Source organism: Selaginella moellendorffii, unplaced genomic scaffold (genome assembly GCF_000143415.4).
Source record: "Selaginella moellendorffii unplaced genomic scaffold, v1.0 SELMOscaffold_85, whole genome shotgun sequence".
Classification (NCBI taxonomy): domain Eukaryota; kingdom Viridiplantae; phylum Streptophyta; class Lycopodiopsida; order Selaginellales; family Selaginellaceae; genus Selaginella; species Selaginella moellendorffii.
Genome location: NW_003314346.1, coordinates 139971 through 166642, shown reverse-complemented (window position 1 = coordinate 166642; position 26672 = coordinate 139971). Strand labels below are relative to the sequence as shown.

The 26672-nt window shown below is 53.9% G+C and overlaps 13 protein-coding genes and 1 long non-coding RNA gene across 15 annotated transcripts; 9 read left to right on the top strand and 5 right to left on the bottom strand.

Annotated features, from left to right (window-relative positions):
* Nucleotides 1-62: 62 nt before the first annotated feature.
* LOC9663277 lies at nt 63-621 on the bottom strand. The gene is made up of 3 exons (XR_002990572.1): nt 607-621; nt 274-500; nt 63-198 (listed from the first exon to the last, which is right to left on the bottom strand). It is a non-coding gene; the product is annotated as an uncharacterized LOC9663277 (long non-coding RNA).
* A 509-nt stretch (nt 622-1130) lies between these two features.
* On the top strand, nt 1131-2186 carry LOC9663276 (deSI-like protein At4g17486). Its single transcript, XM_002987893.2, has 4 exons — nt 1131-1372; nt 1422-1709; nt 1778-1867; nt 1934-2186. The coding sequence occupies exons 1-4, from the start codon at nt 1183-1185 to the stop codon at nt 2044-2046; spliced, it is 681 nt and encodes a 226-aa protein (XP_002987939.2). The 5' UTR covers nt 1131-1182; the 3' UTR covers nt 2047-2186.
* Nucleotides 2174-2911, top strand: LOC112341521. Its single transcript, XM_024661760.1, has 2 exons — nt 2174-2287; nt 2335-2911. Exons 1-2 carry the CDS (start codon nt 2227-2229, stop codon nt 2775-2777), a joined length of 504 nt encoding a protein of 167 aa, XP_024517528.1. The 5' UTR covers nt 2174-2226; the 3' UTR covers nt 2778-2911.
* Nucleotides 2831-3580, top strand: LOC9652007 (cytochrome b5 domain-containing protein RLF). Its single transcript, XM_002987892.2, has 5 exons — nt 2831-2887; nt 2947-3097; nt 3153-3287; nt 3344-3394; nt 3445-3580. The coding sequence occupies exons 1-5, from the start codon at nt 2837-2839 to the stop codon at nt 3513-3515; spliced, it is 459 nt and encodes a 152-aa protein (XP_002987938.2). The 5' UTR covers nt 2831-2836; the 3' UTR covers nt 3516-3580.
* On the top strand, nt 3533-4306 carry LOC9652006 (probable NADH dehydrogenase [ubiquinone] 1 alpha subcomplex subunit 12). The gene is made up of 4 exons (XM_024661761.1): nt 3533-3693; nt 3742-3768; nt 3823-3914; nt 3964-4306. The coding sequence occupies exons 1-4, from the start codon at nt 3605-3607 to the stop codon at nt 4239-4241; spliced, it is 486 nt and encodes a 161-aa protein (XP_024517529.1). The 5' UTR covers nt 3533-3604; the 3' UTR covers nt 4242-4306.
* Nucleotides 4307-4355: 49 nt separating this feature from the next.
* Nucleotides 4356-6050, top strand: LOC9651959 (autophagy-related protein 18a). Its single transcript, XM_002987890.2, has 4 exons — nt 4356-5034; nt 5125-5329; nt 5403-5529; nt 5585-6050. Exons 1-4 carry the CDS (start codon nt 4384-4386, stop codon nt 5655-5657), a joined length of 1056 nt encoding a protein of 351 aa, XP_002987936.1. The 5' UTR covers nt 4356-4383; the 3' UTR covers nt 5658-6050.
* Nucleotides 5956-8336, bottom strand: LOC9651958 (cytochrome P450 734A1). The gene is made up of 5 exons (XM_002987840.2): nt 7551-8336; nt 7251-7477; nt 6943-7187; nt 6552-6876; nt 5956-6479 (listed from the first exon to the last, which is right to left on the bottom strand). Exons 1-5 carry the CDS (start codon nt 7828-7830, stop codon nt 6033-6035), a joined length of 1524 nt encoding a protein of 507 aa, XP_002987886.1. The 5' UTR covers nt 7831-8336; the 3' UTR covers nt 5956-6032.
* Nucleotides 8337-8474: 138 nt separating this feature from the next.
* LOC9651955 (pentatricopeptide repeat-containing protein At4g02750) lies at nt 8475-10741 on the bottom strand. Its single transcript, XM_002987839.2, has one exon. The coding sequence runs from the start codon at nt 10455-10457 to the stop codon at nt 8535-8537; it is 1923 nt and encodes a 640-aa protein (XP_002987885.2). The 5' UTR covers nt 10458-10741; the 3' UTR covers nt 8475-8534.
* Nucleotides 10742-10824: 83 nt separating this feature from the next.
* Nucleotides 10825-12255, bottom strand: LOC9652005 (protein EXORDIUM-like 3). The gene has a single exon (XM_002987838.2). The coding sequence runs from the start codon at nt 12137-12139 to the stop codon at nt 11063-11065; it is 1077 nt and encodes a 358-aa protein (XP_002987884.2). The 5' UTR covers nt 12140-12255; the 3' UTR covers nt 10825-11062.
* Nucleotides 12256-12706: 451 nt separating this feature from the next.
* Nucleotides 12707-19893, top strand: LOC9652004 (anaphase-promoting complex subunit 1). The gene is made up of 37 exons (XM_024661805.1): nt 12707-12971; nt 13033-13096; nt 13150-13234; nt 13292-13461; nt 13529-13634; nt 13684-13820; nt 13867-14033; nt 14090-14156; nt 14216-14344; nt 14402-14838; nt 14886-15333; nt 15393-15683; nt 15736-15828; nt 15879-15971; nt 16017-16076; nt 16124-16222; nt 16271-16411; nt 16461-16541; nt 16594-16665; nt 16721-16792; nt 16840-16933; nt 16981-17069; nt 17126-17209; nt 17265-17342; nt 17394-17515; nt 17564-17733; nt 17786-17862; nt 17914-18012; nt 18063-18158; nt 18214-18354; nt 18406-18579; nt 18636-18699; nt 18752-18900; nt 18956-19071; nt 19126-19204; nt 19256-19354; nt 19419-19893. The coding sequence occupies exons 1-37, from the start codon at nt 12766-12768 to the stop codon at nt 19851-19853; spliced, it is 5184 nt and encodes a 1727-aa protein (XP_024517573.1). The 5' UTR covers nt 12707-12765; the 3' UTR covers nt 19854-19893.
* Nucleotides 19894-19916: 23 nt separating this feature from the next.
* LOC9652003 lies at nt 19917-21132 on the top strand. The gene is made up of 5 exons (XM_024661768.1): nt 19917-19974; nt 20030-20132; nt 20317-20423; nt 20664-20776; nt 21004-21132. Exons 1-5 carry the CDS (start codon nt 19917-19919, stop codon nt 21130-21132), a joined length of 510 nt encoding a protein of 169 aa, XP_024517536.1.
* Nucleotides 20664-21968, top strand: LOC112341537. Its single transcript, XM_024661804.1, has 4 exons — nt 20664-20776; nt 20841-20945; nt 21004-21350; nt 21405-21968. The coding sequence occupies exons 3-4, from the start codon at nt 21169-21171 to the stop codon at nt 21865-21867; spliced, it is 645 nt and encodes a 214-aa protein (XP_024517572.1). The 5' UTR covers nt 20664-20776; nt 20841-20945; nt 21004-21168; the 3' UTR covers nt 21868-21968.
* A 446-nt stretch (nt 21969-22414) lies between these two features.
* On the top strand, nt 22415-23752 carry LOC112341536 (transcription factor MYB77-like). Its single transcript, XM_024661803.1, has one exon. It carries the CDS (start codon nt 22639-22641, stop codon nt 23665-23667), a length of 1029 nt encoding a protein of 342 aa, XP_024517571.1. The 5' UTR covers nt 22415-22638; the 3' UTR covers nt 23668-23752.
* Nucleotides 23753-23802: 50 nt separating this feature from the next.
* On the bottom strand, nt 23803-26653 carry LOC112341535 (pentatricopeptide repeat-containing protein At2g36980, mitochondrial-like). Of its 2 annotated transcripts, XM_024661801.1 has the most exons (2): nt 26173-26262; nt 23803-26081 (listed from the first exon to the last, which is right to left on the bottom strand). In XM_024661801.1, the coding sequence occupies exon 2, from the start codon at nt 26009-26011 to the stop codon at nt 23975-23977; it is 2037 nt and encodes a 678-aa protein (XP_024517569.1). In that variant the 5' UTR covers nt 26012-26081; nt 26173-26262; the 3' UTR covers nt 23803-23974. The 2 variants fall into 2 exon arrangements, with proteins under 2 accessions (XP_024517569.1, XP_024517568.1); XM_024661800.1 differs by having other exon boundaries at nt 23803-26653.
* Between the last annotated feature and the right edge of the window lie 19 nt (nt 26654-26672).

Sequence of the window (26672 nt, the reverse complement as noted above, 5' to 3'; positions counted from 1 at the left end):
ATGTCGCCGGGCTCCACCGCCACGGGCTTGAATCGCTGCATCTCCAGCCCGTGGAGCGCCTTGGCCGGGTCGGGCCCGGGCGGCCTCGGCCTCGCGGGCTCCACCGGCGCGGGCAGCCGCCGCCAGTCCACAATGTTGAAGTCTGGCACGCCGCTGGAGCGGGCCTGGAGGAAGAGCTTGCGCAGAGTCTGCCGCCACCTGTGAAAGTTCTCAATCTTGAGCAGTGGCGGCATCAAAGTTTGGGAGAGCGCGAGCGAGATCGAGACGACGAACCTGGCCAAGTCATCCTCGTGCTTGAATTGTCTTCCGTAGAAGCTGTCCTCGTACTCCATGGTGAAGATGTCGTATTTGACGGCACTCCGGTTGGAGAAGGTCCTGCCGTGGGGTTTCACGCGGAAAAACTCGTCGCGCAGCTTCTCCTTGTCCCACGCCTCCTCCCTCTTGCACACGAGCTTGTACTCCTCGTATGCTCGCGCCACCTTGTTACACGCCAGAATCTCCTGTGCATGTACACACACACACACACACGCAATACAATCGATCAGTATATAGATCCTATATCGGTCGCTCGTGTTTGTAATTCCCAGAAACTCGATCGATCTATACCTTGTCCCTGTCTCGCCTCTTGTCGTGAATCTCCCGGATGAAGCCATCCACGTCCTTGTTGAGCCGCTCCTCCTCCGGGGCGTAGTATGTGCACTCCCTCAACGGCTCCACCATGCACGACGTCTTGTAAACCGGATGCCTCTGGAAGCCGAAGGTGCGCGCCGCTATCCTCCGCTTGGACATGATATCCTGCAATGCAGCAACGTTAACGTTGTTGGGGGATCGATCACGATCGCGCACATTTGATCATTTTTTATCGCATTTGATCCCATGTCGAGAGAGAAAGCTATCGAACCTGGTCGCTCCCATTGTAGCTGCAGTAGTGGCAACGCTCCTTGTAGGTGCGCGGCTGCTCCGAAAAGGCCCACTTACCGCCACTCTTGCGAGGATCGCCAAAGTACGGCATTGGGGCATCTCACTGCTGCTGCGCCGGCCACCGACGACTGCGACTGCGACGGCGACGGTGACGGCGGCACCAGAATGTCGCTTGGCCATGTGTATGGACACTCGACAAGGTATATTTCTTCTTCCCGGGCTACGTGGCAGAGTGTGGCAAAGTTAGGGTTCTTGCGGGAGATGGGGCTCACCAATTTCTACCAGCAGCTCGGATCCACCTCCTCCTCCTCCTCGCCGTCTCCATCTCCCTCGCCCTCGCCAGAGCCACACAAGGAGAGCGTGCCGGTCTTCCTCAACGTCTACGATCTCACCGCCTACAATGATTACGCCTACTGGTTTGGGCTGGGCATCTTCCACAGCGGCGTCGAAGGTGAGTGTGTGTGAGAGTCGGCATTGTTCCAACGAGTGGGGCGTGGCAGTGCACGGCGTGGAGTATGCGTTCGGGGCTCACGAGTTCCCAACCAGCGGCGTCTTCGAAGTGGAGCCGCGCAGATGCCCCGGTTTCATGTTCCGGACGAGCATCCGGCTGGGCAGCACCACCATGGGGCCGCTCCAGCTCCGGCAGTTCGTCGAGAGCGTGGCTTCGCATTACAACGGTGACACTTACCACTTGCTGCTCAAGAACTGCAACCATTTCAGCGAAGACATCACCATGCGCCTCGTCAAACACCCGATCCCGTCCTGGGTGAACCGCGTCGCCAGAATCGGTGAATGCCTCGACCACCACGTCTTTACTCTTCTTTGGTTCTAAAGTTTCATCGTCTCCATTCACCAGGCTGGCTCTGCAGATGCTTCCTCCCAGAGTGCTTGCAGCTCACCGCCGCCCAACAGATCTGCGAGATCGAGGAGGAAGACAGTGCCCAAGGTGAGCGCGAGCGCGAGCTTACTTTCCTTTTACTCCTTTGCTCACACTTCCATGGCACCCGTGCAGAGGAAAACGGCGATAGCACGGCTTGTAAACCAGCAAAAGACGACGAGCACTTGATGGTTTCAGAAGAGACCATCAAAGCCATGCTGCAACAAGAGCGTACAGCATTGATTTGATTCTTTCCTGCACAGTGCGTTGGCGATACTTTTTTTCGTTTCGCTGCCTCATGCACGGCATTTCCCCGCTCCGGGAGGGTGTGTTTAAGAAGTGGATGCCGAGATGAGAGCTTAAATCGAATCAATCCATCAGCTACTTAGCAGCGGTTAAGCCTAAAGGCAGCAGCACAAGCAGCAGGGATGCTGGTTCTCCGTGGTTTGGAAACACCATCCTTCGCTCGGAACTTTGGACCAGCCTCAGGTTTGCGTATCCATCCATCGGCTATGGCGCTTGAATGTTCTTGGCAGGCAGCCATGGAGTGCCAAGGGGAACAATTCGAGATAAGAACCTGTCATGGCGTCGGTGGATAAGATCAACGATTTGTTCCAGCAAGGAACACCAGGAACAACGTAGCGAGGATGACGAGCTTCTTCGAGGGATGCAGGAAGACTTGAGACGCATGGATGCTCCAGCTAGTTTTCAAGCCGGCCAGTCTTCGTCATTCACGGACAAGGATTCTCGCATTCCATTGCGAGAGGTCGTGGACAAGGCCCTGATTGTGGACTTTTTCTTCATTGTGGTGGCACTGGGATGGCTTCTGGCTGGATTGGGCGAGAAAGCGGCATTCAACTCGTCCACACTTCTCGATTCCTGGTACCCACTGTGGCCGTTACTCTTCCAGCCAGCGCTCGGTTTTTTCATGGCCGGCGTGCTCTTGTCGGTCGTGTTTCCACGCAAGGAGAACAAGTAGAGTTCCAGTTCTAGGGAAGGAACTTGTTTTTTTAAGGTCAAAAGGAAGGGAACGCGATCATGGAGGCACCGGCTTCGTCCGACAGTGCCACCGAATTCAGCTTCTTCCAGGCATGAATGAAATCTTTTGTGTCTTGTCGTTGTTGTGATAGCGAGCGCTCCATCTCCAGGAGAAAGCTCCCGAGCCGGAACCCACAATTGACAACACGGAGTCTTCAAAGGCAATGCCGCCGCCAAAGCAGAGAAACAAGGTTCCGTTTGAGAAAGGTTTCAGCCAGATGGACTGGCTCAAGCTCACCCAGAGCCATCCAGATCTAGCAGGTTGGCCGTGCTCAAGCGCTCTCCTTCATGTCTATACCACTACTTCTTTGCGCAGGGCTCAAGGGGCGATCCAACAGGAGAATGATAGCTATGGAGGAAGTAAAGCAACACAGGAAGCAAGACGATGCATGGACAGTTCTACGCGGCCGGGTGTACAACATCACGCCTTACCTCAACTTCCACCCAGGAGGTAATCGAAGAAAGAGTGTGAGTTTGCTTTGGCTCACGAGAAGGTGTGTTTGACAGGCCTGGACATGCTGATGAAGGCAGCAGGCAAAGATTGCACTTCTCTCTTCAGTAAGTTGATTTGTTTTCTTCCCCTGTGCTCAAAGCTTTGTTTGCTCCAGACAAATACCACGCTTGGGTGAATGCCGAGTTCCTCCTGGAGAGATGCCTCTTGGGCGCTCTAGAACAATAGCAATATAGCAAGCACATTCTTTGAATGATTCATGATTCATTTAACTCGAACTTCCCTTTACCTCCTACCTAGGGTTTCCATTCTCAGGCATGAAGTATTTCCTAAGCGCTGTGCACAAGGCGTTCAAGGAAGGGGGACTAGCACAGGCCTGGCGAGAAGCAAAGAAGGAGGGCATCTTGTGAGTATAGCTTGAGTTCTTTTCTCTCTGACAAAATTGTGCCTGTAGGAACTGTATCGTAGATGGAAATCTCTTGTAAGTTCTCATTTCACTTGGTAGTGCTGCTAGATCTGAGTAGAGCTCTTGTAGGCTCACAAAGATGTGGGGGAACAAAGACACCCGGCTGGTGGGCATTGACAAATTCGGGAACAAGTACTTCGAGAAACCCAGTGGCACCGCAGGTATGTCTTGGAATTCGCAGCCAGAATGAAAGAATCAATGGAGCTTCAGGGCGCACGCGATGGGTGGAGTACGCGGACAAGAAATACTACAACGCCTCGAACGTTCCCCCCGAGTGGCATGGCTGGCTCCACTACGTGACCGATCACACGGCGGAGCAGCTGGAAGATCTGCGACCCAAGCGCTACGGCCTGGAGCACCAACCCAATCGAACTGGCGAGGGCGAGCAGTACATATACCACTCCAAGGGCCATGTCCTCAGCCCAAACCAGCGAGATTGGAGCCGATACGATCCTTGGAAGAAGGCCGACGCGGCCCCCATGTCTTGAGAGTTAGCGTGTTTAGAGACACTGTCGCAAAGGCAAGCAAAGGGAATAAAGCGTGTTTAGAGACACTGTCGCAAAGGCAAGCAAAGGGAATAAAGCAAAGCAAGAAAACGAAGAGCTCATAACTTAGGGTTCTTGGTTGTGGATGGCGGTGGAGGAGGACGAAGATGGAAGCGAGAAGGCGGTGGTCCAGTACGTAAACTTCAATCAGGATGCTGGGTGCTTTGCGTACTCGACGAGCGTGGGCTTTCGCATCTACAGTTGCGACCCCCTCAAGCAGACGCTGCGGCGAGATTTGGATGGAGGCGTGGGGATTGTGGAGATGGTGTTTCGCTCCAACATCTTGGGGCTCGTGGGGGCGGCTGCCAGGAACAAGGTGATCATCTGGGACGACGACCAGAGCCGCTGCATTGGCGAGCTCTTCTTCCGGAGCGAGGTGAGAGCGGTGAGGCTGAGGAGAGACGCCGTGGTGGCTGTGCTGGAGCACAAGGTCCATGTCCATAGCCTGTCGGATCTCAAGCCGCTGCACGAGGTGGAGACGTTTGACAACCCGAGGGGCGTGTGTGCGATCTCGCCGGCGTCCACTATGTTTGTCCTTGCGTGCCCAGGTACCATGAGCGGAGGTGAGGTCCGGCTTGAATTGTATAGCTTAGGCAAGACGCTGTTCGTCCAGGCACACGAATCGCCCCTCGCCTGCCTGGCTCTCAGCCAAGACGGGAGGCTACTGGCGACTGCAAGCATCAAAGGTACCATTGTTCGCATCTTTGACACCAACGACGGAACTAAGCTGCACGAAGTACGTTGAAAGTTTTACTTCTTTTATTTGCTCATCTTTTCTTCTTATTTGCTCATCTTTGCTGCCATCTTTGCTGCCTCTACTGCGCAGCTCCGCCGGGGTGCCGAGCGGGCCGAGATTTTCAGCCTGGCACTCTCTGTCAATTGCCACTGGCTCGCCGTGTCCAGTGACAAATGCACCGTCCATGTGTTCAACCTGGTCAGGAGCAAGTTTGAGCACAAACCGCGACGGCGCCTTCCCAGGCTCTCGGCTTCTTCCATCTTTTCTCTTGCTGCCAATTCCTCGATGGTCCAAGGTACGTACATACATACAAATGCTCTATTTTTTCTTGTTTTCCATCAACCCAGTGAATACATCCTTTACGACAGGCGTGCTTCCCAGCTACTTGAAATCGGACTGGTCATTTGCGCAGTTCCGGCTGCCAGCGGACAGCAGAGCGATTGTCGCGTTTGGGGCCGCCAAGAACACCGTTATCATCATCTGCGGCGACGGAAGGTAAACCGACCGAGCTGGTAGAAATGTCACGACTGACTTTGATGGTCACCATCAGCTACTACAGATGTGCATACGATCCCGACCGCGGCGGTGACATGGTACAGAAGGAATTTGCAAAGTTCACCTGATGGTTGGTTTCTCTGTACATAAACAAACACGAGGAGGGTGTCATCTCCTCCACCACCATTCTTTCTCCAGAGCTCTCCTCCGGCGCCATCTCCGCAGCAGCGATGCTAAGGTGATCAACCCAAGGGCAGCTCCCGCGGCAAGTGCCAGCATCATCCATCTGCTGCTCGCGGGAGGATTGTCCACCACCCCTCTCCTCCCGCCGCCGCCGCCGCCACCCATTCGTTGTATAGGAATTGGAGACGGTTTGATATAAAGACGGTTGTCGCTTGGCTGCTCAATCTATATGACATGGCAGTATTCAATCCTTATCTCCTAAAACTGTATACCAGCCAGCCAACCATGCTTGATCGAGGTACACAACTGGTTTGAATCAATTATCGATCGTGTGTTCTTCTCGGTGATATGACGAGTTGCATGCCGTGCTGCGGTTGGAGGGTGAGCGCGACAATGGGAGCGTGGCGATAGTTTGGCGATAGCCGCCACGACAAGCGCTGCAAGATGAGGACCAGGGCGAGCTTGGCCTCCATGAGCGCCAGGCCTTGGCCGACGCACACGCGCGGGCCGAGTAGAAAGGGGAGATAGCCACCCACGGGTTGCTTGCACGCCCTCGACACACCCTCTGCGAAGCGCTGCGGCTTGAATTCCAGGGCGTCGTCACCCCACATTTCCACGCTGCGGTGTACCTCGACGATGTTGATGGCCACCGAGACTCCGGCGGGAATGGTGATGCGGTCGCCCAGCTTCATGTCCTTGAGAGCTTCCCGCGCGGTCTGGGCTCCCGGAGGATACAGTCGCAGTGACTCGTTCACGATCATGTTCATCTGCATCAAGGATCGAGAGCACAGCTTTTAGAACGATGCGATCAAACGGGTGGGGATGATCGAGGGACTCACGACTCTGAGCTTGCTGAGCGTGTCCGACGTGGGATCCCGGCCCTTGCACACCTCCGCCACCTCCTCAAACGCTCGCTGTTGCCACTCGGGGTGGAGGCCCAGGAGCATCATCGTCCACGTGAGCATGTGTGCCGTGGTCTCGTGCCCCGCAAACACGATGTTCTTGCACTCGTCGATGACGTGCTGGACGCTGAGGCTGCTTCTGGCTGCGCAGCCGAGCAGGGAGCTCAAGATGGTGTTGCGCTGCTGCGTGTGCGTTGCCACCACCCGGTAGAAGCACTGCTCGATCTCTTTGAGCAGCTGATTCTTCTTGGTTGGGACAAAGCTGCGCCACCATTCAAGAAGTCAAGTCCAGCCAGCGTGTTTGCCACTGTCAACCCCGACAGAGTACCTCGGGATGAGACTGTTGAAAGGAGACGACTTGGATGTGAGTCCCAGCAGGCGGTAGACCAGCTCGGGATATCTCCTGGCCTCGTCGTAGCACTCGTCACCGAAGGAGCTGCGCAGTATGATCTCCGTGGCCATGTCGAGCATGTCCTGCTTCACCTCCACCTCCGCCTCGCCGCCTTCCTCCACTCGTTGCTCCCACTTGCGCACCATGGGCTTGACGCAGCAGATCACCACCTCCACAAAGCACTGCGCAATGCAACCATGATGGATTCAAGGAGAGCCATGAGATTGCAGTACCAAGAAACCCACCTTGATCTTCTCCGCGCTGAGGGCCGAATTCACGGCGTGCCTCTGGCGGACCCAATCCTCTCCCACTGCCACCAGGAGGCCCTTTCCAAACAGAAACTCCATAGCCCGCCGCAGCTGCGAGGACTTCTGCCAGTGTCCAAACTTGAGCGACAAAACCTCCACAATCAGCTCCGGCTCCGTGATGTGGATGATCGGATCTTGCCCCCACCAATGCAGGAAGTGCTTGCCTGCAAACAAAGGCAAACGACAAAGCTAGCTTTGTGAGGACAACAAAAAGCTCTCGGATCTTCTTTTCTCTACCATAGAGCTGCGTGCATTTGTGCTGGAAGGGAAAGACTCTGGCGACGATGTCGTGAGTGAGAGCCGGCATGTCCACCGCGGCAGCCTCGGCTTGCATCCTCTTTATCTCCGAGTAATTCCCATCCAGCAGGTTGCACGGAGGCCCTCGAATCCCTTGGCCTTCCATCACCTGGCAGATCCTCCTCCGCCTCCACCACGATTTGACCACGAGCTCCACGAGCTTGAGCACCGCAATCCAGCATGCTGCAGCTATCAATCCCACCCAGACTACCCTGTCCATGTGGATCAAATTCTTACAAAGTATCGGTGTGTCCCCTTGCTCGTGCGCTTGTCTCTCCCAAACGCAGATTTTATGTGCTCTGCTGCTTGCTGCGCTGCTGCTCCTTCCTCATGGAACCACGCACGCACCACCAACATGTATTGGAGGGCGTGCGCAATAAATGTCGCCTCTAGCAGCACCAAGTGTTGGACCAAGTTTCTCTCTACTAGCAGTAACTCGGCACTGTAGCTCCTCTTCCCCGAGTTGCATCCAGCAGGTAGAATCCCCTTCTTTTCGGCCGGACGGACGAACGCAAAGATCTCTTGCTCCATGGATGGATCCAAATGGGTTTATGATATCACTATCGGCCAAGCGGAGCAGCACGTGGATGGTAGCCGATTGTAGCAAGTTTAAGTTGGGTCAGAGGGGCTCTAGGCGGGGGCATCCGATCCATGCCATAGCGCTGTACCTGGCGCACTGCACCGCACGAACACTACTCACTCGTAGCATTCACATCGCCATCCATGGCCAAATTCTTTACGTGCATATATAGACGTCGTGCTGCGCGCTGCTGTGGCCATCCAATCATAACAGTTTTACAAATGCTCCTATCATCTGGCCACGACCGCGACGCCTCACTTGTAGAATATGTTGCTTGTCGCGCACTGATCACTTGATAAACTAGTGTAGTGGACTTGGATCAAAAGGTGATGATGGGTACTTAGTCACTCACTCCTGCTGCAGTGGTCCTTGTAGAATTTCTTGGTCCACCGGGCAACTGCGAAGGGCACAAGGCGGTCCTTGACTTGCACGTAGGCCAGCGCTTGGTTGTTCTTGACGCCCCTCATCTTCATGAGCCTCCGGATGCGCAGCAAATCCTTGGTCCTCCCCAGCGCTGCATAGATGTTGGACAGGAGAATGTACGGCGAGGGACAGCCGGGGTCCGAGACGTAGACATGCTCCGCCGCTCGCTCCGCAACGTCGGCATTGAGGTGTGTCCGGCACGAGCCCATCAAGCCCAGCCACGCCACCGGATCCGGGTGGAATGGCATGCTGCCGATGAGCTCCTCGCTCTCCACAAGCTTCCCGACGCGGCCCAGCAGGTCCGACATGCACACGTAGTGGTCCGCCACCGGCGTCACCCCGAAGTCGGGAGCCATGCACAGGAAGTAGTCGCGGGCGTCCTCGAGCTTGCCCGTGTGGCTGCACGCCGTGAAGATGCCAATGAAGGTGATGGCGTTGGGTTGCACGACGCCGTCGAGATTGAGCGCCCGGAACGCCCCGAACGCCGACTCGTGCCACCCGTTCTCGGTGTAGGCGGCGATCAGCGCGTTCCAGGTGGCCACCACCCGCTGCATCGCCGCCACGCCCTCGAACGCCGCCACCGCCTCCGCCATGTTGCCGCACTTGCCATACATGTTGAGCAGCGAGTTGGTCACCACCACGTCCATGGGGCCGAGCTCGGCGATGGTCCGGTGCACCCTGCGGCCCTCGGCCACATCCGACAGCCTCGCGCACGCGTCCAGCACGATGGAGAAGCTGTACTTGTCCGCCTCCACGCCCTCGAGGTCCATGAGCTTGAACAGCTCCACCGCCTCCCTGCTCAGGCCACCCTGCGCGTACGCCGTCATGAGCGACGTCCAGGTGATAACGTCCGGCTGCGGCATTGCGTCAAACAGCCTGCGGGCCTCGTCCAGGTCCCCGCACTTGGCATACGCGGTGATGGTGGTGGTCCATGACACTGTGCTGCGGAGCGGCATCTTGTCGAAGACGAAGCGCGCGTCTTGCATACGGCCGTGGCGCGACAGCACCGAGATGAGCACCCCCCACGAGAAGACGTCGCGTCCCTCCATCTCCGTGAACAGGTCCCACACCTGGTGTGCCTGGCCGCCCCGAGCGCACACGCCCAGCATCGCCGTAGCCACGATGATGCCCCGCCGCGGCATCGCATCGAACAGCAGCTTGGCGTCCCTGCTATGCCCATTTTGGGCATACACTGCAACCACGGCAGTCCAGGTGACTTCATCCCTCCGCTCCATGCGATCAAACAGGCGCTTGGCGTCGGCCACAGATTTGGCCTTGCCGTAGGCAGCGATCATGCTGTTGGAGGCGGTGAGGTCGTCTGTGCGCATCTTCCTGCTCTTGGGCATGCTCTGAAACACGGTGTGCGCACCCGCCGCGTCCCCGTTCTGCGAGCAAGTCGTGATCATGGCGTTGCAGAGGTCGATGCTGCGATCCTTGGAGGCAATGCTGTCGAAGACGAGCCGCGCGTCGCTGAGGCTGCCGCATCGGCCATACATCTGGATGAGCTTGGTGGCAATGCCGGGGCGCCGTGCATACCCGTTTCCGACGAGCTGCGAGTGGAGCTGCCGGAGATCGGGCAAGTGAGCGCGGCTGCTGCATTTCCGTAGCAAATCCACGTACGAGGCAGGGTGGTCGGCTTTAGCACTTGGGGGGACCTTTGCCTCGTCGAGCTCGGGAGTAGGCTCCGCAGCTTTCTTGGCCTTCTTCTTCTTCTTGCTCTTCTTCTTGGCCGCGGGCGCCGGGGAGTCCTCTTTGAGCTTGGTCGTCTTGTGGTCAGACAGGGACAGAGAGGCGGACCCAACCCTCCGCTGAGCTGTTTCGCAATGCAGCCACCTTCTGAGCATGACAATAGTTTCCAATTACCCTAGGAGGGTTTCTAAATGCCAGACTGCGCAAATGCCGCTCTTGGGCATCTGGCTACTTACTGTTAAGCAAAGGCAAGCAAAGGCCAGCGATAAGCGGGTCTGCTCGCTCGGTGCATGCCAGGTAAGACACACAGGGACATATTTTACTCACATGCATGGCAGGCAACCACAATCCCTTTTCTTTTCCCTGCTCGCTTCTGACCATTTCGTTTAGCAACGTGAAGCTTGCCTCGTTGCTCTCGCTCGCTCGCAGCGTCCGTGTGCCTCAGCCCTGCGTGTTTGACGTCCATTTTCTTTCCCTCGTCAGTGCAATGGTCTGCAAGTAAGTGGACATGACTTTGATCAATTGACAATCTCAATGTGGGGGTTTCTTTTTTAGTATCAAAAACTGGACCTTGCCTCTTGCCTCAACATCACATATGCTTTCAAAAAAACTCCTCTCCTCTCCCTAGGCTAGAGCTCTATGTATGTACAGACAGCAACAAGAGGAAAAACAAAGAAAAAAAGAAGGAAGCGATGCTTCGAGTGCTGTGATTCGATGATGATGACGATGTCGATGGCGATCCCGAGAGCTCGCTCGCGCTCTAGTCCTGCGCATTGGGGCCGAAGCAAGCGCTGAGGACGGGACTCCACACCCACTGGACCAAATACTTTCGGCCATGGATGCCATTGAGATTGTAGCTGGCGCCCTTGTCATCCGTAAGAACAGATCCCGTGTAGCCGCCGCCGGCGCCGGTGCCATACATCCCCTCGCACAGGTCCGCGATCTCGGTGGGCGCGGTGGGATCGGTGCCCGCGTACCAGGCGTTGATGAGCGGGTTGGACGACATCTCGGCGAGCTCGTGGCCGATGACGCTGATCATGCCGTCGACGCCCCGGTTCGCATTGGGCGGTTTCATGGGCTGCGTGTGCGGCATGTACGACGGGATGGCGAAGGGATAGGCGCACACCTCGGGGCACTGCTTGCCCGAGTTGCCCACCCACGCGTAGGGGAGCGTGTAGCCGACGATGGAGGGGAAGGTGAAGTAGTGGAATCCACACACGGCCCGGCAAAACTCCTGCATCAGCACGTCCTCGGAGGAGAGGAGGAGGTAGAGGCCGCCGTGGGAGTTAACGGGAAGGGAGCCATTGTTCTCGGCCAGCGCGCTCTTGAGCACCTGCTGGACGCTCATCCGGGTCAGCGAGTGGCCGTGCGAGTAGTGGGCGTCGTGCTCCGCACCGATGATCACCGAGTCGGTGATGTTGTGCCCGGTCTGGTCCGTGTAGAGGCGGACGGTCCGCCACCACTTGGCCACGCTGGGGGCCTCGAGCTTGTGGGTGGAGATGGAGAGCAAGAAGTCCTTGATGATGGCCTTGTCGCTCGCGTCCCAAGCGCCATACCACACAATGTAGACGTGCATCTTGGGCGAGAGGACAGGACCCATATGGTATTTCATGTGCACGTAGTCGGATGATCCCTCGAACGCCTTGGAGCTCTCCAGCGCCGCGGCGGTGGCGGAGTACTTGGCGGAGTCCTTGGGCCACGGCCGGAAGGGCGAGAACGCGCGGGGAGTGGTCGCAAGAGCAAGCCCGCGGCCATCCACGAGAATGTAGGATGGGGCGAGCAGTGAGAGCAAGGCGAGGATCATCGGGAGAGAAGAAGAAGAAGACGGCATCGGCATCGCTGAGGTCTCTAGAGGGGAGAAGAAGAGAAATGGAAAGAGGGAGAAGAAGAAGAAGAAGAAGAAGAAGAGAGGGAAGAATGCCAGCTGCACTGCACAAGACGCATTGTGGCCTTGTATTTTATACTCCCCTCTCTGCCCGCTCTGCCCTAGCCCTAGAATTTGAGGCGGCTCGCCGCCAGCTCAGCGACAGGAGGCCGCCACGTCGGCTCTCCCGCGCACACGAGCATGCCAGGTGGCTCCAGGGAGGATTATTTAAAGGTGGGGCTTGAAAAGCGATTTGAAATGGTTGCCAGGTGCCAGCGGGTATGATTGGGAACGGTAAAAAAGGCAGCCTTCTCTCTTTCTCCTGGCTGGCACTGCTGAGGTAAAAGTACTCTCTCGAATGTAAATTTTGTTGCCTGGGTGTCCCCAGGCTGTAAAAAAATTTCTTTCGAGCGTGACGTGTTTCGTTCGTTTTGTCCAGCCGTGCCAAATGCCAATGCTTTTGATGCCACCGAAATATCTCTCTTCCTTCCAGCTGCATTGCATTCCCGCGATTTTTGTATGATTGAAATCCAGGTATTATAGTTATAGGTAGCGGCTTTGGTCTTTAGGGTTTATCTTCCCTCCAAAGCCCTAGGAAAATGGGGAGGGCATTTTGTGTCCTGGGCGAGTTTGAGCCCTTTGGCCGGCGAGCGGAGGCGGCAGTCGGCGCAGCAGCTGGATCGAATGACAGCTACTTCTTGTTCGATCCTGGCGTCGCCAGAGCGCGCGGGGATGGGGTGGAACAGGCGGTCGTCTCTGGCTGCGGCAATCATTACGAGGAGGAAATCTTCATCCGCGACAATGTGTAAGCAATCCTCCACCACATTTTGTTTCCTGCTGCTAATATGATCCATCTGGGCCTCCAGTGTTGTATGGAGTGCTGGGCATCATGTTCGAAAACGTTTTTCTGCATCTTCGACCGTCTTAAAGGTACACAACACCACATACACACCACAATCGATCGTTTTTTCTTCTTCTTCCAGGCATGCTGGTGTAGCATGGAGTCCACACCGGAACCCCTTCTTTGCATCTTGCACTCGAACTCACTGTCGACATACACCCCTTCCGGTTCGTCCATCATTTTGTTTAGCTAGGTCCTTGACTCAAGAGAGGGACCTTTTCCAGGTGAATTCAACTCGGTCCCGTTTTCCTCTGCAATGTCTTCTATGTGGCCAATGCCTTCCGGTCTACTTTTGCAGCGTGCGGCTGAAGCTGTGCCATACTCTGTTTCCCCGGCTGCCGAAACCAGTGGTTCTGTCTACTTCACCTTGCAACACAACTTGGAAGAGCCTGAGGTATGTCGTCGTTTGCTCCTCCATCAACCGACGTGAACGTAATTGTTTTGTGATTCTCAAACAATAGGCATTATGTGTTGAAGTTTCGGGGAGAATTCAGTCGCTGGTGGACTCAGATGAGCAAATAATCTGGACTAGTGGACGTTTACCATATGCTGTGTCGTATCACTCAGGTTTGCCTCTCTTTATTCGTTCTTGGGGTAACTGAGTGGCAACTCTCAGGTCGCAAACAGCACACTGTGTGGGAAGTCAAATCCACCAATTCTCGTCTTGAACAAGGTCGGACACTAGAGCGATCCAACTCTATGTACCTGCTGCAATGTTGGCGGGAGCAAGGCAGCAATCCTCAAGCAGCGCAGGTGCGTGTGTGATGCAGTGTGTTTGTGAGGCTTACGACTTATGCAGGTGTTCATCGCCACAGATGATGATAGGGAGCCTTTGGTTTGCTTTGTTATCAAGGATGCCAAAAGACTCTTTGCAATAAAACTTTCTCGGGCACCAGAACCCGCAGCGGATGTCGCATGGAGTATTTCGGCAGTCTCTGCCGTTCCAATCGTTGCCAGTCAACCAACGTAAGTGATAATTTGCTTCTCGCACTAAGCCGGTTAAGACGTGGAATATATGACAGATTGAGAAGGGGTCTGCCGCGTTTAGATATGCTGGTTCTGGCACCAGACGGGAACGTCTTTCTGTATGTAAGAACAAGTAATATGGTGTCGCCAATCGTTTTAATTCATTTATCTTTCTATTCTAGACCGGGCGGTATCCATTGTGTACATACGTCCTACCCGCCTCAGTCCTCCAGCAAACAGGACAACATCGCGTCGAGAAGCTTCTTGATTCTGTCAACACCCGTGCCAACGTTCTGACTTCTTCTGGCAAGGTTTGTAACCGTGTCTTCTTTCTGTCCCTCAAATTAGTGACTTTGGTGCTTTTGTAGATTTATCGATGCATTGTGGAGTTAATCCCATCATCAGGAATCACGAGGTCTTGTTTGCTTGCGCTTTCAGAAGGATTAAGGCCTTCGTTTTACCGGTTCGTTTTGGGATCCTTGATGGAATTCAAGCCCGGCCAACTAAACAAAACGGATAGCTCTTTTGACAAAGACTGGTCTGCCTTTTCCGGGATCATGATGCAGTGGACGGGTGAGAGGAGATCGGATTCGTATAAGCATCGCTCTCTTTCCAGTTGGGAGTTTTTATTGCAAAGCAACAGGCACAGAAATGGATCACATCCATATCCAAGTCGAAGGTACGAGCTATGTCCAACTCACAACAGCAAGAATGAACGATCAGGCTACTCCTCGATGCTGCTAGAGGTTTTAGAGACGCTTCACTTGGTTTATGAAGATTTTAAGCTGGATGTCTTGCGATGGGGGTATGCGGTCTTATTTCTCTCAAATGATTCTTAACTTCTCTTAACAGGGAAATGTGGAAACTGGGAGTTCTTCTCAACAGTATCGCGGTGGCAGTTGAAGAGTACGACTATGCTGATCATTATGTTCGAGACTTTCCAACGGTAGTAACATCACGGGTGATGTCAAACGTATCTTCCAGATCAAGCGGTCTCATCATTAATCATTTTACCTGGATTGAGAACCTTCTGCGAAAGAAACATGCTACCAGTCGCTTGCCGGCACTCCTTACTAAAGAAGACGGTTCTCTTGACTGGTCACGGAAAGTATTGGGATTCTTCGAAGTTCTTTTAGGATCTGGGAACCGTGACAAGCTTTTATCTGGCATCTGCATAAAGTTTGCACCAGGAACTGCAACAAATGCAGAGCAGATGACGGTGTTGGCCATGGTTGGAGAACGCTTTGGATTATCTCATCTGGATCGGCTGCCTTGTGGTCTTTCGCTCCCACTACGCCATGTACGTAAAAAACTATAATTTTTCTTTCTCTGAAAGTTTTTTCGCTTTTCTCTTTTCAGGCTCTTAACAGTTGTCGGGAATCTCCACCAGCAGATTGGCCGCCTGATGCCTATATACTTCTGGGCCGTGAGGATTTAGCCTACATGTCTGCAAGTCGTAAGTCGGGTGCGAAAGACGTGACTATGGCAGCACAATACATGTTGCATCTTCGTCCAACTCTTCCCTTTACTGAACGCGAGCCAATTCCATCAGATACACCTCCAATGGAGGGACAAGCTAGTGACGGGATGGAACATATTTTCACCCCATCGGCTACATTGAGATTTGGTTCTGACTTACGATTGAATGAGGTATATTGGGCTTTTTTTTTTCAATTTCATGATGCAATGAGAGACGTTCCAGGTTCGACGGGTTCTTTGTTCATCAAAGCCTGTTGCTGTGAGGACCGCCAATGCACCTGACGTGAGTGATCCGGATCTTGTTGCTCAACAGCAGGTTGGTACAAGAAAATTTCTCCTGGCTTTATTGAAGAAGCTGGTGTGCAGGCACAGCTGTGGCAGCTGGCTCAACGTACAACTGCCCTTCCATTCGGACGTGGTGCTTTTACACTCTCCACCTTGCGTCCTTTGCTGACCGAGGTTTGTTTTACTTCTTGTTCGAGAGCTTCAACCCTCTTGCTGCAGGCCCTTCCAATTCCTAAACTGGTTTTAGCTGGACGTCTTCCTTCACAGCACGACGCAACTGTATGTAACCACCGCCTCAACGTACAGCGACTAATGCTTTTGAGCAGGTCAATCTGGACGTAAATGCGGGGAACGTCTCCGAGTTCACTTCGTGGCCAGAGTTTCATAATGGTGTTGCTGCTGGGCTACGGCTGGCACCCGGTCAGGTAAAAGAGAGAGAAAAACTATTGTCTTGTGATTGATGTGCAACACAGGCTAAAATTACTCGTACATGGATCGTATACAACAAACCGGATGAGCCTAGCTACGAGCATGCTGGATTTCTCATGTCCCTGGGGCTTCATAAGCACTTGGCAGTCTTAGCTGCTACTGATGTGTTCAGATATTTGGCCCAGGTTTGATGGATGTATTAACATCTCTAGAGTCCAACAAGTGTTGTTTTAGGAGCATGACCCCACAACTGTTGGTATTCTTCTTGGAATGGCAGCTGCACATAGAGGGACCATGGATCCAGCCATGTCAAAGGTAAATAAATACTGGTGTACCCTCTGGCTATATGAGATTGCGTATTTTCCAGATGCTTTATCTTCACATTCCTGCGCGCCACCCACCATCGTTTCCAGAGCTGGAATTATCTTCTTTGCTACAGGTAAGTATGCTGGTGAATCTTGTCAAGTGGCTGCTGACACTCTAATATACTTCAGTCGGCGGCACTTATGGCAGTAGGCCTGCTTTATCAAGGATCAGCCCATCGCCTCACGACAGAAATTTTACTGGTATGCGTTTTCGTGTTTTGTCTTGAGCTAAACAGTGATAAATTCAGGCGGAGATTGGCCGTAAACCTGGTAGTGACAGTTCTTTAGACCGTGAGGGCTATGCACTTGCTGCTGGTGTGGCCCTTGGTCTAGTTACTTTAGGTAAATGGCTATGCTGTGTTTGGAAACATGGTAAAACTTTCCTGCAGGCAGAGGAAAGGATGCTTGGGGTCTTGCCGACTTGCAAATTGAAGATCGATTGCGCCATTATATGTGTGGTGGTAGTGAACCGTCCGATGTAAGTCTTTGGGTTTATCTAATGTGTGACACTGAAACACTTCGGCTGAAATGCAGGAATACCGTCGAAGGTTTGATGGGGCTAGCGGCTTCTCATCCGTTTCCAAGAGCTTTGATGACCAGAATCAGACTGGTGGCCAGGTTAATGTTTCTATAACTTTCTACGTCAAACTCAAGACACTGATGACTTTCACAGGTCATGGAAGGGTCCATTGTAAATTTGGACGTGACTGCACCCGGGGCAACGCTTGCTCTTGCTCTCATGTTCATGAAGGTAGTTAAAGATTGACCGTTTTTTTTCTTTTGTCCAACTCTTTTTGTACAGACAAACGATCACGTTGTAGCTGCAAGACTTGCCATACCCGATACACATTTTGCACTCGAGTATGTCAGACCAGATTTTATCCTTCTTCGGCTGATTGCTCGTAGCTTAATTTTATGGGACAGGTTGGTGACCCTTCATACTGAAAGTTTTGTTTTAACTGGTTTACATAGTGTGCAAGCCACAGAGGAGTGGATTCAGTCTCAAGTGCCCGATATTATACGCCAGGCTGTCGTCCAGGCCAAGGGTAGCGACGCCGGTGCAGACGTCACTCCTGATTTAGACATGGAAGCACTTACCCAAGCGCACGTAAATATTCTTGCTGGGGCGTGCCTGTCTATTGGTAACCTGGCCATTTTTCTCTTGACTTGACATCTAGCTGAATCGCAATCCAGGTCTCCGCTATGCTGGTACGGCTAATGCTGAAGCACAAACGCTGCTACAGCACTACGCTTTGTATTTCATGAAAGAGGTGACTCTGACTATTCATGGCTATCTGATTTCACGTGCATGCTGCTGGCAGAAATCTCAAGCTGCTTCTGGGACCTCCCCAAACGACCGACGTGTAGACAGAGGGACGCTGGAAACATGTCTCGATGTGGCTGTTCTGTCTTTGAGTGTGGTAAGTGCTAGCTGTTCTTTCGGTGTCCACTATCCACGGTTTGCATCTAGGTTATGGCTGGTACCGGACATCTGGAGACCCTCAGGCTTTTGCGCTACCTTCGACAAAGAAACGACACAGATATTGTCTATGGGAACCATATGGCAGTAAGTTTTACAGTAATATCCCGCCAAAAAAAATTCCTTTGCTCTTTCATCGCAGGTAAGTTTGGCAATAGGATTTTTGTTTCTTGGAGGAGGCTCCCTTACATTCTCAACCAGCAATGGCGCTGTCGCTGCACTACTCATATCCTTGTATCCCAGATTTCCAACCTCGCCTAATGATCATCGCTGTCATCTTCAAGTACGTTTTTCGAGTTATTAATGATGTTGAGACTGAACTCTTGTTTGCAAGGCGTTTCGTCACCTGTACGTTCTTGCGACGGAAGCGCGATGTGTGCAGACAATGGATGTGGATACCGGCTTATTAGTATATGCACCCCTTGAGATGACGCTACATGAGACGAGCTTGCACTGCGAGACCACATTCAGCAGAGTCTCTCCTTGCATACTTCCCGAACGCTCTGCTGTGAGTTGACATCTTCGTTGCTTATTCGCTCCTAACGCGTCTTCATTGAATAACAGTTGAAGCGAGTTCGCGTTTGCGGACCGCGGTATTGGTCTCAAGATATGCAATTTTTGCTTTCAGGTTAGCTTTTATCTCGATTTTGTTTTTTTCAATCTACATTAACTCCTGCCAGAAACTAAGCCGTGGTGGGAACATGGAGAAACGGGGGATCCTTTCAACGGAGGCGTTTTGTATGTCAAACGAAAAGTCGGGGCGCGCTCGTATGCAGATGATCCCATTGGCTCTCGTTCTCTTCTTTCGCGAGCTTTACAGCGGGTCTTGGTAATTTTTCATTTTGCTCTTATGAGCTAAGTAACTGGTGCGTTTCATACCGCAGGTAGACGAGAATGCGGATTTTACCATCCGGGACCAGTCGAAGGTTGATGAGCTTGTGGGTGCTTTCTCTTCTGATCCAAGTTTACTAGCCTTTGCGCATCTTTTCTGCAGTAGCAGGTTAAACTGTTTTCACTCTATTTTTTTTCTTGTCCTTACCACCTTCTCTCTCAGTTTCCGCGGTGAATTTCAAGACTTCTGCCTACTGGCTTTGTTCGAGTGCGTGAGCATGGATAAGCCCGCGTTGTTGCAGGCAAGCATATTCATTTCCTTCTTTTGTACAATTCAACGTTGCTGTTTCCAGACATACATTGGGCTGTACACGTCCGTGGAAGCTCTAATTAACCGAGTCACAGGGCGGGGGAACTGTTCCGAAAGCTTGTTCTACGCCCTGTCTTGCTGTGCAAAATCTGAAGGTTGGAGCTGTCTTAGTCTCGCGATCTAAATCTCGTCCTTTGCTCTTCCAGGTGTCTTTAGCATACTGCGGGGCAGCAGGTCATGACCCTGCGTTACAAGGGCCATCACTCATACAGCGAACGTTTCTCGTGTCACTGGCGAAGCGGATGGACGATATCTTAACCCATTGGAAATGTAGGCGATTCGAGGACCGTGAGCAACTTGGACCGCCACCTGAGTTGGTTTCTTACTTGAGTTCACACACCTGGCCCAGGGAGTCAGCGAGCAGCGAGGACATACAGAGGCTCATGTTTGCTTGTTACGTTAGCTGGGAGGGAGTTCCCCAGCCAGCTCTGGTGACCAAAGCGTTGCTAGAGATACAGCAATCCATACCGGATTGGTCCAAGCAAGACAGAAACTCCTTGCTTCCAATGCTGGCATCTTTGCTACCTGGTACACCTCCGAGAACATTACTTCAAATCACTTATTGTCTGCCGTTGCTGTAAACAAAGCGCTGTTTAGCAAGAAAAATATCTGTGGCTCCTAGCTTGAGGGTGTGGCTGTCTTCCATGGCCACCGCAGCTCTTAGCAACCACCCAGTTCTGGGCATCAGGAGATCGTCACTCTGTAAGTTGTCGTGCGATTTCTTCTGCTTCTCACACTGTTTGTTTTGTGTTTGCAGATAGCTCTTCACTTGCGGAATGTGAAGCGATCAGGCAGACAAAGCTGGTACCGCGGCGGAAGCTGCGAATTGCTGCTGTTGCCTCGGAGAAGACTATCGACAGGTACTGATGGTTTGCCATGATTTTGCTTCGTTGCCGCTCCAATTTGCGGTGTGTTTGAGCAGATATACTCGCCCGTCATGGTCCGCATTCGAGCTTGGCAAGTTTCCAGTCTGGTGGCAAGCAAGTGATGGCCAGCCTCCTGCTGCTGTAAGTGAGCTTGTCATTTTCAAAGTCTGTGGCACAGTGAGTGTGATAAATATATTATCAAGCAGGGAGGGCAGCTCATCATTTTCTTCAATCCGGACGCGTCTTCCTTGAAGCCCAACGACGTCTACGGGGTTGCCTTCAACGGTAAGCGTCTGCGGTCTATCATTTTTCCTCAAATCCTGGCGTTTGTTTGCAGGAGGATTCAACCAGCCAATTATGTGTGGAGGCGAGCCACGAATCATGACAAAGAAGGATCGCGGCAACTCTTGTGCTCCTTTGTACAGCATCAAGATCAATCTCCCAAAGCATAGTACGTGCCTGACGCGTTTGTCGGCATTAAACAACTATTCACATTCCGGCTTTGCTTGGCTGGCTGGCTGGCAGCACTGAGCTTGGAGTTTTCGTTTACAAATGGCAAGGACTGGGATGGGCCTTACAAGTTGAACGTGGCGGTGCCACCCAAGTTTCGGAACAAGCCTTCAAGTTTCTTCAGCGAGGTACTTGAAATTACACTGCTCGTGAAGTTCAAAGCAGTGATTGTCTTCCTCCTCTTCCTACCAGGGACTGGCAGCCGAACTGTCCAAGGATGGAGCCTGTGACAATGCCATCTACCCAGAGGCAGTGCTGGTGATGGACAGATGCCCTCTACCGCCATACAATCCAGAGGCAAGTCAAGGCAAAACGAGCGTGCTGTGGCTCAGCTTGTGTGAGTGCATTTTTGCAGGGGTGGAAGTGTGACTTGGATCTCAACCCGGGCTGTACAGACAAAGAGAACCCATTCTACGACCCGCTCGCCACCGTAGACGACGGGACGTGCCCATACGTGGAAGAACAAGTTGAAAATGAGAATTAACTGTGTAACAAGGGTTTTGCTAGGGTCTAAGGCCAGATGCTCTTTGTGAGGCGATGTCCAGCGGCGACGAGGAATGGGTGTGCGAGGCTGCTGCGGCGGTGGAGCTCCTCATCGTCCGAGGGAGAGGATGACATCTTCGAGGACCGCATGAACATCAAGGTAAGCGAGGATAAATGTAGCTATGGCGTGCGAAAGATCAAGGAGTGGATCAAGGCAAGGTGCGCCTTTGCTCTCTTTCTTGGGAAGGGAATGAATGACGAGAGGTTTTGCAGGGAGCTGGACAACACGTACCGTGTGCGCCGGATCGTGGATCCGCTGGTTCACACGGGCATGTACATAGAGTTCCCCCACCTGATAAGCATGTCGGTGGAGACGCACCCGATGGTGTGCACCTCCGACTTTGCCGAGACGGCCTTGATGCCGACGCTGGAGACGGTGGAGGACCCGAGTTACACCAAGGAGCTGGAGTCGCCCCGTCTCATCCTGCTGGAGCCGCTGGGTTACAACGAGCGCGCGTTTTGCCTCAAGCACAAGGAGCCCAGCGAGCTCTTCGACCACATCCTCAAGCTGCGCAAGCTGCTGCTCAAGGCCACCGCCCAGGACGGCATCGTGGAGCTCCCCGGCGGCGAGACCATCGACATGAGAGCACCGTGGGCGATCAAGGCGGACAAGGCCGAGCGCGCCAAAAGGGAGCAAGTGCCCATCTACGTCAAGTCCGACTATGGCCCAGCGTGAGTGCGAGTGACACTATCGATGGCGGATGGATCATGGCATTGCTTGCTCCTCCCAAGCTCTTTGCTTTGCACAGGAAATGCCATATTCTTATACTTGGACGATGCGGCTTGTCTGATTCGTTCTTTTGCCCTGCTTCGACGTTTGGATTCCTCCATTTCCACGATCACAGTCAGGATCACACTAACCAACAGCAACCCAACCGCCAACAACAAAAAGAGATTACCTTTAGATACTTCGATACTTTTACTTGAAAGGAAAAACTCCTGGCTCATAAAGACACAGCCAAAGCCACAGCCATGCTGGGAAACTCCAATGCGTGCCAGCTTATTAGTATGGCGTATCTTGCGATGCGCATCCATGGGCATGCTAGTGACCGTGGGTCTGTCATGTGGTCCAGCGGTCCCACAGAACGACCGCCAACGGCCAAACTACCATACGGCGCGGGGCCGTATAACCGTCCTCCTCTACGGCGAGGTGGAAATACTTTGACGGTGGCGGAGAGATCTGGACCGTCCGTCAATTATGGTGTGTCACGGGCCAGCCAGCCTGGCCACCTCCAGCTGTTTGCGAGTACGGCCGATACGTTGTTGTCTGGTTAACAGCCCTTGGTTGTTTTGTGACCATATAAAATGGGCCTCACCTACATTGCTATGAAGCTTCCCTGTTTCTAGGGCTCCTCGTTTTCTCCTTTTTGATTCTTCCTCTTTTCGTTTTTTAATTTGTTCCTTCGTCTTCCTTTAGTTTTTGAGAGACAGAGAAGAGTGAGGAGCTATGGAGGTGCTCAAGCCCAGTGCCGCCAGCACGAGCAGCGGCAGTAGCAACACCAGCAGCTGCGACAAGGATCTCGAGGAGAGGATCAAAGGTCCATGGAGCCCGGAGGAGGATGCCGCGCTCCAGCAGCTGGTGGAGCAGCATGGCGCTCGCAACTGGTCTGTTATAAGCAAGGGCATTGCGGGGCGATCGGGCAAGTCGTGCCGGCTGAGGTGGTGCAATCAGCTCAGCCCGCAAGTGGAGCATCGCCCCTTCACTGCTGCCGAGGACGCAGCCATCGTCCGTGCGCACTTGTTGCACGGGAACAAGTGGGCAACCATCGCGCGCTTGCTTCCGGGCCGCACGGACAATGCCATCAAGAATCACTGGAACTCCACGCTGCGCCGGAGGGCGGCCACCATGACGGTTGCTACTGCTGCTGCTGCTACTGGGGAGAGACACGACGACTCCCGTGCCAGCACCAAGCGCAGCTGCTGTGACATGATGAATCACAGCGACGAGCCGGAGCAGGATCTGCAAGAGGCAGTGACGAAGAAGAGCGATGCTCGCATTGGAAGTCCTCCCCCACTGTTCAAGCCGGCATCAAAGCTTCCGAGCCCGCCTCTCGGCCAGGAATCAGCAGCAGCGACGATGGCGACTGTGAGAACAGATCCGCCGACATCTCTCAGCCTCTGTTTGCCCGGCTCCATTGAAGATACGACCACAGCGGCCATCGCCAAGCGTGCCATGGAAGAAGGAAGACAGAAAACCCCGGCATCTTTCCTCTCGCTGGCTCATGCAATCCAGGAGAAGGATCTGGCATCACTGCCTAGAGGTGGCTACTTGAGAATGGAAGAGGTAGTCGACCTCATGGCTGCTGCCATCAGAGCGGCGGTGTCTCTCTCCCTGGCACCCATCCTTCGCCACGCCTCCCCGCCGATGAGCGTGGAAGGTGATGATCGCATGGGATTGATGCTGCGGGACATGGTGTCGAGAGAAGTTAGCAGCTACATGGCTGCGGCCGCTAGCTTCCCACCCAAGCAACCCTGAGAGACAGACCACCGGCGTAGCTTGTACTAGGCACTATACCCTCTCCTGGTAAGTTAATGAGAGTATGATGATCGCGACTTGGAAATCGCTCGTTTCTTGTGGTTGTTCCAGCCAGCATTGAATGTGACCCTTTGGTTTCATGGCAGCTGGACCGATTGATTGATTGATTGATGCATACATCCAGACCACAATCCCAACAAACGAATCGCGCGCCAGCCAGCAACAACCTCTCGTACCAAACTAAGTATCCCTTCCCGATATGGGCTTGGAGATTCTCTTTCCTGGGCCGTACAAAACGAGTGCTTTTTTACGTTCTCACCACGGGTGGAGCTTTGTAGAGATTCGAGGTGAGGATATAGGGAGCGGAGCTCTGCGGATCCAGCTCCCAGGCCTGCTGAGCAGCAAGTGCCCCACCTTGAACATGTCCATGCATGTTACATCCCCCAACCAAGGCCAGCCACACCTGCATGTCTGGTTCGTATGACATGGTGGCAACCAGCTGCTCAGCGTCACGCAGCCTCCCAGAGCGGGCCAAAACATCCACCATGCAGCTGAAGTGGTCGGCCTCTGGCAGGATCCAAAACTCGCGCTGCATCTTCACGAAGTGAGCGATCGAGCGGAAGAGCATGCCCGCGTGGCTGTAGCTTGCAAGCAGTATCACAGAGGTCACCTCGTTGGGCATCTCACCCTCGACGATCATGTGGGTAGCAACTTCGCCCGCTTCGGCAAGATGACCACTATGGGCATATGCAGCAACCATGGAGTTCCAGCTGACAACGCTTCGCTCACTCATTTGATTGAATGTTCGCCTTGCTCGGGCTGCATTGCAGCACTTTCCGAGCATCCTAATCAGCGCATTGTCGATCAGCACGGACCGGATACCGCTGCTCACACTTCTCGCGTACACAAACTCCGCATCCTTCGTATGGGCCGGCGGCCTCAGGCACGCCTCGGGGATGGACGTCAAAGATATCTCGTTAGCGTCGATGCCTCTGGCCTCCATCAGTTTAAAGCTTGCGAGTGCCTCCGACCCGCATCCATTCTGAATAAAAGCCGTCAACATTGCATTCCACGCTGCAACATCGTGCTCGGGCATCGCCTCAAAGCAAGCTTTTGCAGCCTCCAAGTCGCCGGCGAGAGAGTATGCGCCCACCATAGCAGTCCACGAAACCAGATCCCACTCCTTCATTCTGTCAAACGTGCTCCTGGCTTCGTCACTCCGCTTGCATCGTCCATAGAAGTAGATGAGCGAGTTCCAGACTTTGGTGCTGCTGCTGATGCTTGTGCACAGCCCCTGGATTTCTCGGCCAGCAGCCAAATCTGAAAGGCTGCCGCACGCATCTAGTACAGCAATGACGGTTATCTCGTCTGTCTCTATTGCCTCCACATCCATCGAAGCAAACAGCCGCAACGCATCCCGGCTCCTGCCACCCCGGGCCATGCCCGCCACCATTATGTTCCAGGAGATGACATCCCGGTCAGGAACCTCATCAAACAGAAGCTTAGCTTGGCGCAGATGCCCGTTAGCGCAATATGCCGCAAGCATGCCGTTCCAGGACACCACGTCCCGATACGGCATGCCGTCGTACACCCCTCGTGCCTCGCCAACGCTGCCGCACTTACCATACATGTTGATGAGCGAGTTTTGGACGTTCAATTCAAGCTCGCAGCCGGCTTCTCTGACAAGCCGGTGGAGCTTTCGCCCCTCAGAAATCACGCCAAGCCCAGCGCAGGCATCCACGGCACTGACGAAGGTGATTGCGTTGGCCTTTACTTCCGCTGTCATGGAGCTCAAGAGCTGGATTGCCTGGCCAGGAAGCCCACTACGGGCCAGTGCGGAGATCATGGTATTCCACGAGACGACATCTCTGCATGGCATTCGATCGAACAGCTGCCGAGCCTCGGCAACCCTCCCGTTCTGTGCCAGTGCCGCCAATGCAGCGTTCCACGACACCACATCTCTTGTCTCTTGGCGGCAGAAGAGATTCCATGCGTCACCAGGGCTGCCACACTTGCCATACATGCTGATGAGTGCGTTCCCGACCTTGAGGCTCGGCACTCTACCCCTGCTTCTGATGATCGCGCAGTGAATTTGCTCCCCTCTCTTTAAGTCCCCCAGAACAGAGGACGCGTCTAGAGCAGCCAGGAACGTAACGTCATCGGCCTCGAACCCCTGCTCTCCCATGACATGGAAAAGCTCCAGGGCGTCGGCTGCACGGCCGGCCTGTGCACAGGCTGAGATGATCACGTTCCATGACACAACACTCCGTTTCTCTGGCGGCATCTCACCAAAGAAGATTGCCCGTGCTTCTTCCAGATGCCCATTCTGGGCATGTGCCGACATCAAAACGTTCCACGCCACCGTGTCTCGGTAATCAAGCCGATCGAACACCGCTCGAGCCCGAGCGACACACCTGCATCTCCCAAACATGTTGATTAGTGCGACTGCGAGCTTAGGATCTAGTCTAGGATGGATAGCAACAATCCTATCGTGGATAGACTTACCCGTTTCGAGGTCTCGGAGGCTGGCGCAGGCCTGGATCACTCCCAGATAAGTCACCACGTTGGGTGTCACCTCGTCGCGCTCCATCCCCAGGAACAGCGCCAGGGCTTGGTGGCCACGGCCGGCACGGGCGCAGGCAGAGATGAGCGTGTTCCAGGACACCGTGTCCTTGGCGGGGTTGCGATCGAATGTGGCCCTGGCGTCGTCAAGGCGGCCATTGGCGGCGTAGGCCGCTGCCAGGATGTTGAAGGAGGTGGAGTTGGGATGGTCCATGGCCTGGAACACTTGCACCGCGCGGTCTAGCCTGCCGCACTTGGCGTACATGTGGACGAGGAGGTCCTGGATGAGCTTCACCCTGTCCAGACCCCTTGCGCTGATGGCGGCGTGGAGGCTCACACCGCGGCGCGCATCCTTGCTGCGGATGCATTGCCGGAGGAGCACCACAATCTCGTGCTGCTCCTCCATCCCACATCGTGTACCCTAGCTAGCGCACATTCTAGCT